General features: G+C 33.0%; 1 protein-coding gene and 1 pseudogene across 3 annotated transcripts; one reads left to right on the top strand and one right to left on the bottom strand.

Annotated features, from left to right (window-relative positions):
* The first annotated feature begins 1084 nt into the window (after positions 1–1084).
* Positions 1085–5040, top strand: LOC142623228 (ammonium transporter 2 member 3-like; annotated as a pseudogene).
* Positions 5041–6462: 1422 nt separating this feature from the next.
* LOC142623288 (bifunctional nuclease 2) lies at positions 6463–10029 on the bottom strand. Of its 3 annotated transcripts, none has more exons than XM_075796680.1 (10): positions 9570–10029; positions 8694–8906; positions 8545–8597; positions 8398–8454; positions 8048–8113; positions 7872–7943; positions 7318–7427; positions 7143–7234; positions 6936–7000; positions 6463–6741 (listed from the first exon to the last, which is right to left on the bottom strand). In XM_075796680.1, the coding sequence occupies exons 1-9, from the start codon at positions 9889–9891 to the stop codon at positions 6954–6956; spliced, it is 1032 nt and encodes a 343-aa protein (XP_075652795.1). In that variant the 5' UTR covers positions 9892–10029; the 3' UTR covers positions 6463–6741; positions 6936–6953. The 3 variants fall into 3 exon arrangements, with proteins under 3 accessions (XP_075652795.1, XP_075652797.1, XP_075652796.1); XM_075796681.1 differs by having other exon boundaries at positions 6505–6738; XM_075796682.1 differs by lacking the exon at positions 7872–7943.
* Positions 10030–12020: the final 1991 nt, after the last annotated feature.

Genomic DNA, 12020 nt, shown 5'->3' with positions numbered 1-12020 from the left:
AGACATTGTTTTTGGTTTTAGATTTAGATTATACATTGATTTTATTGTTTAGTTATAAACATCTAAATTAAAGTAGATGAATATATATATATATATATATATATATAGAGAGAGAGAGAGAGAGAGAGAGGAAAAATTATAAATTTAAAACCGTCCAAGTAAGAAAAATAATAATTACGTGTTGGATGAGGTGGCGCAATATGAGTATAGCAATAATAAATGCTAGGTTTCAACTTTTATATATATTGATTCTTATTGTGACTTGGTTAGGTAAATTGGTTTTCTTAATAAAAAAAGAATCATTAACTTGTTCTTGATGAAGAATAGGTAATTGAAGCTTTATATATAAACAATCAAAGGGTTTGATAGTTTTGGTCAAGGGTTGGAGGAAATTCATAGAGTTAGTGTGAAATTAAGAAATGAAAAGTTTTTAGTTTTCTTGAATTTTTGTAAAGCAAATAAATCTTGAAGAATTTGTGAGTTACGGATCAATTTAGCTAAGTTTAAAAGATAAAAAGAAAAGAGAATTGCACGAGAGCAAAGAGAGTTATAATATCAAGTAAAGATTTCAAATAAGTTTATACAGATTTTTAGAGATGAAATATAATTATATTCGATGTGAAATCAAGTTTTGGATATAAACTTGAGAAAATTATTGTAACTGATTCATTATAGTAAATTTATTCGAAATTGATCCAATAGTTTTCTTGTAGTTCTTGTGCGATTGATTTAATGTCTTGAGATATTGGCTTGCTATTATAGTTGGAATATTTTTTAAATTGATTAAAATTCTTTTTTAAATTTTCTGATGTGATGCACACAGGACAGGATTGTTGCTCAGCAAGTTTCACCCACACTAGCATGAGTACAAAAAAAAAAAAATGATTCCTTTTTCATAATTATGAAAGCAATGTGTGAATCGACCCACAAAGAGACAGCAAAGTATGTTGAGTATAAGGAAATAGTGGAGATTATTCCAATGCCCACATCAAAGCAAAACTCCAAATTATGTCACTCTTTATATTGTAATCCCCTATTAGCTATCCCAAAACCTCTCTCTCTCTCTCTCTCTCTCTCTCTCTCAATGAGTTATAGCTCTTATAATGGTTACAATCTCCCTGAAGCACTTAACCCTGATGAAGCATCTCCACCATGGAACAACAAAGGAGACAAGGCATGGCAATTAACAGCAACTTTTTTGGTGGGCCTACAAACAGTTCCTGGGCTTGTAATCCTTTATGGGACCGTGGTGAAAAAGAAATGGGCTGTGAACTCTGCTTTCATGGCCCTTTACGCCTTCACAGCGGTCCTAATCTGTTGGGTCCTATGGGCCATCATATGTCCTTTGGTGACAAGCTGTTCTCAATAATGGGCTGGCCCAATGTAGCACTCACACCAAAGTTTCTACTGGGCAAATCTAGATATGGCAATTTTCCAATGGCTGATTATGTGCGTTTTCAATTTGCTTTTGCTGCAATTACAGTGGTATTGCTTGCTGGGTCTCTTCTTGGGAGGATGAACTTCTATGCATGGATGTTCTTTGTGCCACTGTGGCTCACTTTTTGCTACACAATTGGGGCCTTCACTATATGGGGCCATGGGTTTCTTCAACCATGTATTATTGATTATGCGGGTGGTTTTGTTGTTCACCTTTTTTCTGGGGTGGCTGGTTTCACTGCTGCTTATTGGGTAATTAATTGACATGCATACCTACTAGTAATCTTTTCTAGGAAGTTGTCAAACACAACCCTAACTCTCACAAAATAAACCACCACCCGGACAAGCCTTGGTAAATATTTAAGCCATTGAAATGTGTCTTTACAGCTTTCGGGTAAAATATATAAAGTTTTATAAAAGAAAATGACATAAGAAAAATGCAAGATATATATGTCGAAGAAAGCCTTGTATGTTTTTCTAAAAGACCAACCTATACTACACTTCAAAGACGAGTTTTTCAAGGATTTCATTATTTGTCACAACCCAAAAAATTATCAGGAGGTTTAAACTAAATATATTATAAAAAAATCCGTAGAATTATATATATATATATATATATATATATATATATATATATATTAGTAAACAGTAATATTTATTAGAACACATACGAAAATAATAATATTAGTGTTTTAAATTGGTTTTATTATATATTACATAACTAGAGTACAACTATAAAAGTTAAGTCCTTTTATAGTTGTACTCTAATTATGTAATATATAATAAACCAAATTTATTTTAGTATATATGTAACATGATTTAATAAATATAATTTATTTTATATATTACATTGACATGATTTTAGTCTTTACATAAATAAAAAAGTTCTAATATTTATAATCCTAAAACTACTATGATATTACAAAACCTCAATAACCAATAGTTTCTTATAAATTCTAACACTATTCATGCATTACATAAAATTTTCATACTGATTATATTTGTAGTAGATTTTTTTTTTGGGGGGTTCCTAGAATGTTGATAGTACCTTAAACTCATGTTGCACTTTAAACATTCAGATTAAAAAAAGAATCATAAACAAAGCTGATTACCTAACTGGCCATACTTAGTCTGTTTTTGGTATTGCTAGAATTGGCCTATTGTTGATACTGTATTTTGTTCGGCATCACTATCATTTTTCTTTCTTTTTGTGTGTAAATACACTATGAATTTATTAAGCTCATCTACAACTACACCAATATCTGGTTCAAAATTGGGATTGAGCTTATTGCATTTTTCTGCTTAAACACAAATTTGTTCTCTTCTTCTTAAATATATCATGATTCTATGATTGTGATGATGATGATATATATATATATATATAGGTTGGGCCTAGGCACTCGCACGACAGGCAAAACTTCCCACCAAATAACATAATTCACATGTTGGGAGGTGCAGGGTTTCTATGGCTAGGTTGGACTGGTTTCAATGGTGGATCTCCATTTGCAGCGAACGAAATTGCAGCTCTAGCCATTGTCAATACCCATCTCTGCGCAGCTACAAGTCTCTTGGTATGGGTTTCTATGGACATGATCGTATACAAGAAAAGCTCTGTTATTGGTGCTGTCCAAGGGATGATCACTGGTCTTGTTTGCATTACACCTGGAGCAGGTTATTTAGCCCTTGATTAATTTGCTCTACCTAATTTTGTTCAATCATTAATGATTATTTGTTAACTAAAAAAAAATCATTATATGCATAAATTTTACTTGTAATGGTAAAACAACTTTCAGCAACATGTTTAATACAGTATGTTACAACTTTTTTTTTTTATTACAGTATTTTTGAAGATTGATTCTTTGAAAAATTATGTCTACAAAAATTAGATTTTATGAGTTATACTTAACTTGGAAATATATATACCTAAGGTTTAAACTGCTGAAACAAATGGTGACATATCGAGTCATACATAAGGTTTAAAGTATTACTTTTTATTATATACTAATACAAGTACAACCGTAGTTTTGTCAAAATAGAGAATCAATTGTGGTACTTCTTAGGGAACATCAAGGTAATGTTCTTGGTTTTGTTCTTGTTTGTTTGTACATTTGGCTGAGCTTATTACCATTAATTTATTTTGTTTATTGTGTTAAACTATAAGTGTACCTCTTTAAAAAAAGTGATACTTTGGAATATATATATATATATATTCTCATCTCATATCAAAATGAGCTCATTCAGCCTTAGCATTGGTGGTGCTGAAAGCCAATATTGTTATTTTTAGTACCGCCAATACTAAATTGTAGCAAGCATGCTGCAATGGCGGAGGGAAAGCAAAAAAAATTGGCTGTTGAGTTACCATGCACAACTAAAGATGGCTGTGCACTTAGATGGTAAATATATATTATTAAAAGTTATACTCCCTCCGTCCCATTTAATTTGTCCTGTTTGAAAAGTTAAAATTTTTAAGGGAATATCATTTATTATCTTATCTAACTTTTAAAAATGTATTAGTTTTCAAAACTACCCTTAAATAAAGTTGATTTTCTTTTCAAATGGAGTAGTTTTGAAAATTAAATAGGAGTATAATAGGAACATTAGTAAATTAATGACTTTTATTATTAGAAACAGGACAATATTTTGGGACATCCCAAAATAGAATAAAGAACAAACTAAGTGGGACGGAGAGAGTATTATTTTATTGTGTGTTAGTGATGGTGGTTGTTGTTTATTATAGTAGATATATTATTTTATTATGTTATTTATATTATTTTATTGTGTTGAATGTTAAAATAAAACCACTAATGTTAAATATTTATAAAATGAGGTAATAAAATATATAAAGTAGTTTTTTGTAGTGCCAAATTGCAAAAATTTTGGCATCAGCCAAAAACCCGTAACAATTTGTTGTAGAAACGCATAAAAGATAATGTTTTCTGGCAATGATTTTGCCATGAATGGGCAGGATTAGTGTCTCCATGGGCAGCAGTATTTATGGGAACGCTGTCTGGTTTGCTACCATGGTACACCATGATGGTTTTACACAGGAAATCAGCATTCTTCCAAAGTGTTGATGACACATTGGGTGTCTTTCACACCCATGCAGTGGCTGGTACTTCGGGGGAATTTCTCTCTGGTTTCTTTGCTAAGCCCGCACTTTTGAGGTTGATGTATGGCTCAGACAGCTATGGTCCAGGTTTATTTTACAGCCTTGAGAGTGGAAAACTCAAGGATGGGCTCAGGCAAATTGGGTACCAGTTAGCTGGAGTTTTTATCACTGTGTGCAATGCTGTTATGACAAGCATTATTTGTATTTTCATAAGTCGTATTGTTAATCTTAGAATGGATGAAGATGCGCTTGAGATTGGTGATGATGGTGCACATGGAGAAGAAGCCAATGCACTGTGGGGACATGGGGAGAAAATGTGTACTCCACTTCGTTTGCACATATCTCCTAGACTTCCTTCTCTTTGTCGAGGGCAAGTCTAAGTTTGCCTCAAAATTTCAATAAGCTTTTGACACTCTCACTGTCTCAAGGAATGTGGTAACACTCGTTACTAGGGCTGTGTGACACTGGTCATGTTGGGCTGTTGGTGGAGAACATAGTAGATAGATGTGAATATTGTGCATCAGTATTCAAATAAGTTTGGTCCATAAGTGACAATTGTTCGTTTGGCATTGATTAGTTGCTTTGATTGTAGAGCTCCAGTAGAAGAGCTTTTGTAATATAGTTTTAATTGAAAAGCTCCAATTAAAAAAAAAAAAAAAAAGCTCTTTAACGTTTTATGTGTTTGACAAGTTACAGTGAATATTGTTTTAAAGTTCTAAATTTGTAAGAAAAATTATTGAATACTCCGGGAGTATCATAAATGCGTACTTCCTCCTTTCACATAAATTGTAGATCTCATCATAAATTTAATTGGTAGGACTCATTAGTGAGACTCACAGTTATGTGAGAGAAATGTGTACACATTTATGGTACTTCAGAATTATCTAATAATTACCAAATTTGTAATGCATGAGAGGTAAATTATGGAGTTTTTTAAGAGAAAACTACAAATTTCAACGTTCAATGAAAGCTAAAAGGCTCGGTCTTTAGCGCAGCAAATGTTTGACAATTTCGGTTAAAAGAGCTTAAAGACAGTTAAAACACTTTTCTGTTAGTGCCTTATTAGGCACACCACAACTCATCTTTAAGCTAACTATATTGGCTAGGCAACAAATATATTCTATTATGATTACCAAAGACAATAATTCAGCCCTCCACTCAGAATAATCGAAAATTGTTAAACCACTTTTCCCCCTCTACCTAAGAAAAATGAACCTACCATTCCTCAAACCCTCCCAGCTGAAGGTCCAAGTCCATCACAAATACTTCAAAAACTCTCAATTATCCAAGAAACTTCAAATTAAAGAACAACTGCCATCCTTCTAATTTCGTTTACATTTCCTGGACAGATTGTTCTCTTTAGTAAGCTTTCAGAAAGCAAGAGAACCAATGGTGCTATTGCTATGACAAAGGTTCAAGTGTTTTATTAAGTTCTAACTCTCAAAAGAGAATCTATATAATCTCTCTCTAAGTGTGCGTTTGGGAAGTAATGAAAATTATAAATTATTTCACTATTTAGCTTATTTTGACTACTATTCATAGGCCTCATTGCACTTTTTGGTACTATTCATGGGTCATACTGTACTATTTCAACTAACTTTTACCTTTATCTACAGTACTTTCAGCAATAAGTTTTCAGTTTCAGCAAAATAAGCGGTATTCAAACAGACCCTAAATCTATAACGCATATGAAAGGGCCTTAATTGGATGTTCAGCCCGACTCCACAAACCCATCATTACCAATAATTATCTAATGCAGCCATTGTATACAGCGAGGTGTCTCACAGCTTGTAGGTCCAATGCACCTCTGAAGCCTACAAGCTGTGAGATACCCACTGCGCAAGATACATAGAAGTACTTACAAAACCCACCAGTGTCAGCTCACTTGAAAGACATAGAAGTACTTACAATGCAAATTTTTCACCAGATTGGTGGTAATACAATGGGGAACATTGCTCTTTCTTGTCATTCATCATTTGCTAAGAATTATGTGTAAAACTGTTTGTAGTGCACTTCAAAATTTACATCTTCAGGTAAGAGAAATTGGATAATCTTTATAGGTAACACAATTTAATTGAATATATGGCTTTACATTAGTCTATTAACAACATTTTTAAAGTCGAAGCTGTACATAGCATAATCTTGTTCCTGCTGCATCAATTCCTCCAATGCTCCTAACACTATGAGTATTCCTACTGAAAACATAACACCAAAAGACTAAAATGAGGCATTTTTCTCCAACACTAAGTTATCCTACCACCCATGAGAAGAAATATTTGAAGCCATCTTTCAAATAATTAAAAAAGGACTAGCCGCCGGCACAACATAAAACTGTATGAACATGTTCCATTCCATTGTTTGCCAGTCAAACATAGCAAAGAATATGTACCTTATGATTAATTAATGTTCATGTACTTGACTCACGAAGCTTCACTAGTTTGTCTCGCCACATGGCTGCAGGAACCAGTCATCAAACATAAATGAGTCTCAAACTTAGGAGCATGAATTTTGTAATCAAAGGTGAATTGATATTGTGATTGAGCACTTACAAAGTAAAATATAATTAGAAAAGTAGGAGAGAAATATTCTATCATACCTGCATCCTTGTACCTTTCTTCTTTGATAGCTAAATTCATATTCTTCACTAAATCAAGTTCCTCCAACAGTATATCTGGACCATCTGCAGCACTGGAGAAGAAATAACTCATGCTTAGAGATACAACAATAACAGATGATAGCAAATATAAGGCCCCCAAAGATGCACACAATACCTGTCAAGGGACACATCATAAGTACACTTAGTATCACGTGTTCTGCCCATCCCATAACCAATTTTAATAGCATCTTCCAAGACAATTTGTCTACTTACAAATATTGGTGCCTGCACAAAGCAAATTTTAAACATAGATTATAGAAGCTTTAAAGAAACATTCATACAACACCAACGAATGTTATCAGATCTGTTGAAATCTCAAAGGACGTCAATAGGATAAGGGGGTGGCATAGTTGTGCAGTCCCTATCAGATTTCATACTGAAGAAAAAATATTGCATTACACACTATAGGTGGTTTGTGTGTGTGTGTGTGTGTGTGTGTGTGTGTGTCAATATATATATATATATATATATATATATATATATATATATATATATATATATATATATATATATATTGATACACACACGCGCACACACAAAAAAACCACCTATTGGAAATTCCATTTACATCAAGGTAACTTCAACTGTCTTGAACTGGAAAGTCTGAATTTCATTATTGTGCAAAATTGACTTGTACCAAATACAATGCTGATCTGTGGAAAATAATACCTTACATCTATTTGCCACATTTATGGCATCTGAGGGACGTGCATCCACACTCAGAATGTCATTTTTCCCAGGCTGCAGATAACAAATGCCTTGATGTAACATAAAACTAAAATTTCATCAATTTAAGCTTTGTATTGAAGATAATTAAGACATATTAATTGTAAATTTCTAACCACCTTGCTAAAATATAGTCTGGCAAAGTAAGTATTAGTGACTCTTTCTGTAATTCTCACCATAGTAACCTGAAACCAAAAGGGGAAAAGAAGAAAGAGAAAACCTTTAAAAAATTGAACAGATTTATACCCCAATTTTCATATAAAAAAGGACTTGATAAAACAGATGTGCAGTGCTATTAAGCCAGAAATTGAGAGACATACATTCAATTCTCTTTCTTTACTAACTTATACCATAGTAGTTGTTAACATTTTTAATTGAAATGAGAAGAGAAAAAAGCAACTGAATCAGAGAACGAAAGAATAAAACAAGCATCCATAACATACTAATCCCTAAAAAGTTAGCTTAATACCTGGTAGCCAAGTTTTTCCACTAGATCTCTAATGAAGTTGAATTGATCTGGGAAGACCTGCAGCAGGTACATATCTGAGGTTTAAACATTGTTATTCAATAATAATAAAAAACCAAACAAATTTCAAAACAAAGATTAAAAGATTACCCCATTCTTATCTTCCCACTGGGGATCTATAAGTTTTTCAACGGCAAATTCTCCTGCAGAAGCAGAAGTTTCTTTATTTTTAGATATGTTTCAGAAATGACAGAAGATGCACCAACATATTTGTTTGAGCTTCATCCATATATATATACCTACAATAATCGGTAGCAAAAAGTCTCCATCACAAGAAATCTTGAGAAAGATTGTAGGATTCTGAAAGCGGCGGAGAAAACTCTCTCCAATTAAATCGACATTGACACGTGGTTTTTTTAATTGAACTGAAAATGGGGTCAATTGACCAGGGGACGGCCACTTCCTCTCTTCTCGATATCCTTGCCTTCGCATCCGGTGATGCAACACGGTTTCTGCACTAGTTGAATCAATGAAAAATCTCAAAAGTGCAAATAACACATCGGAAACAAACACCACGCAACGCATCTCAAAAGCCAATAGCCCGGTTGATCTTAGTTGCAACTGGAGCCACAAATGACTACCCAAATTGTTTCTTTACTAACCCTATTTTCCATTCACTTCAATTGGCTCCTAAAAGCCTAAAACAACACAACAACAACAACAAACAAACCTTAGTCCCAAAACTTTGGAGTCCGCTGTGGCCACCGGTCCAAATTACACTCTCCTCAACAGAATAATTGTGGTCTGCCCCCACATTTATTCTTTTCTTCTATTCTATCTTATCCAAAATATACAGATTAATTAGGGTTGATCACATGTATTCGAGTTCATTATTCTATCCTATCCAAAATCATATTATATAGCAAGTACAGCAGAAAATTCCTGGTGATCAAATAAGGTACCTACCAACTTTTATGAAAGCCAAGCACCCAGGAAAAAAAAAAAAAACCCATTAATTTTTTTAATAAAACAAGCTGAATTTAGCGAATTATTGTAGCTCTAATCTACAAATATAAATATTTAATCGTCCATATAATGCACATAAAATAATTAAACTCAAAACGCACCGAATCTTCTTCAACATTATTAGTGAGAGAGAGAGAGAGAGAAGGGACCTGAGAGGAGGAGAGAAGCTTCAAGAAAGTCATGATCGTTGCGATCGTGGGCATTGCCGGATCGGCCACCGAATCTTCCGCTTGAAGACTTACAAGAAACGATGAGCATCGATTGCGATTGGATTTGGGAGCTATTGTTGTTGTTGTTGTTGTTACTACGACACCGTTTGCTTCCGAAACGAAATGGGCTCGAGAGGCGAAGCGCGTTAGGCTTAGGGGCCCAACTCGAACACGAACTCGAACTCGAGCTCCTACTCTGATCGCTGAAGGTGGCGCTGCCCAACCCGGTGAGTGTACGGACACCGACTCGAGCTCCCAGCATTTTTTATTTTTTTTAATTTCACAATTTAATTTCTCGAAGAGAAAGAGAGAGAGAGAGAGTGAGAGGTGAGCTGAAGCAAAAAAGCAAAAGCAGGAGAGGTTGTTGTATAAGGAAAGGAGACAAAGTTGCTTCTTCTTTCTCTACTACTAATAATAATAACCATTTATGAGGGAAATTTTCTTAACTTTTATGTTAAGGGCAAAGAAATATAAGAATATGGATTTTAGTAACGTGAACTATGTTTAGAAAAATTTTATAAAGAACCGAAAAAATTATCATTAGTTAGTAAAACTTCTGACAATTTTTTCAATTCTTAATAAAAACTTTTTAGTGTATTTCAGTTAGTTCAACTGGTAAAATCTCTGATGATTGTATAAGAGGTCTAGTCTTTAATCTTCGTCTACACCCAAAATTGATTGGTATTTTGACATGATGATAAAGAGTTATCATCAGGAGCAGACAACATAAATTAAAACTCTCACAAAAAGAAAATAAAAACTTTTCAAAACGGACTTGTTATGTGGACTCTGAAAATATAAGCTGAGTTTAAATAAATAATAGAGAAACCTTATAGAGGAAAAAAGGATAAGAATACGAGTTATAAGCTAAGTTTAAATAAATAATAGAGAAACCTTATAGAGGAAAAAAGGATAAGAATACGAGTTATAAGGTGCCCATCTTGTTTGTTTGTTTGTTTGTTTTGTTTGTCCAGTTAAAGTAAAGTGCACAAAATAAATAAAAATATCCAACACAAAGCAGATAGCAATTGATCGTGCTGGAGCCTGGTATGCTCCACATCACACCTAGAGGTCACTAAATCGACTCGATGCAGAGAGCCATCGCTTTCTGTGTGGGTATGGAACGGGACGCCTCGCACTCTAACCACCGTTTTTTTATAGTACTGTTGACCAGAGGATAGACACCACTAATTGTTAATTTAAAACAAACAAAAAAAAAATGCAATTGATCAATTTATTGTCCCAATGCCAATGCTAAAGTAAAAACACTTTATAAAGAAGAATCACAACCACTCATGTGGCATGGCAAGATCTGATTGATCTCACATCCCACTTTCATGTTTATATTTGTATCACTTTAATAAATATGAAAAAAATATATATTGGCAGAATTTTAACTTATAGTTGTTCGCTTTTAATGATAATTTTTTATTATTAGATCAAGACATTAATCGATTTTTAGTGTAAGAGGAGGTTTAACTCTAAATCTCTTATTTAACCATAAAATTTTTTACCATTTGAACTAATTAGAACCCACAATAAAAATTTTTTTGGTTATTTTAAACAAAAGAAATTAAATGCATCTCGTAAAACCAAATTAGAGTTTATTTTAAGCAATGTTTGTTTATGTAGAAAACATTTCCCACACTTTTATGGTATTTGGTATGGCAAACATTTCCACACTTTTATGGAAAAAAACACTTTTTCTGAGCAACGAAAAACAAACCTACTAGAGTGGAAAATAATTCCCTCAATGTTACATACTTAAAAAACCACTGCAAATAAACTTCATACATGAAAATGTTCTTTTGAGTCAATATCATGATTGCTGGCAAGCATAAGAAAACAAGTCAATTTTCCAATAAATGTTATTTGTGAAAACCAACAAATGTTTAAAGTAACGGGTTTGGAGCTTTTTCTCTATTTTGATCAATTTATTGTCCCAATATCAATGCTAAAGTAAAAACACTTTATAAAGAAAAATCACAACCACTCATATGGCATGGCAAGATGGGATTGATCTAACATCCACTTTCATGTTTGTATTTTTTTTTTTTTTTTTTTAGAGGACTTTCATGTATGTATCTGTCATATTCTATTATTTTATTAATATGAAAAAAAAAAATTATAGAGTTTCAAATTATGGTTGCCTACTTATAATGATAACTTTTTATTATTAGACCAAACATTAATCGATTTTTGGTGTGGACGGAGGTTGAACCTCATATCTTTTATTTAACCATAAAATTTTTTATCAGTTGAGCTAACTAGAACCCGCAATGTTTGTTTACGTAGAAAACATTTTACACATTTTTATGATAAAAATGTTTGTCAAAGTATGGCAAAAATACTAGCCAATGAAAAACACTTTTTTTTTTTAGCAACGAAAAA

The sequence above is a fragment of the Castanea sativa genome, chromosome 2, assembly GCF_040712315.1.
Source record: "Castanea sativa cultivar Marrone di Chiusa Pesio chromosome 2, ASM4071231v1".
In the NCBI taxonomy this organism is placed as follows: domain Eukaryota; kingdom Viridiplantae; phylum Streptophyta; class Magnoliopsida; order Fagales; family Fagaceae; genus Castanea; species Castanea sativa.
Note: the sequence above shows the minus strand (reverse complement) of the source record. Positions and strands in the feature narration are given on the sequence as shown.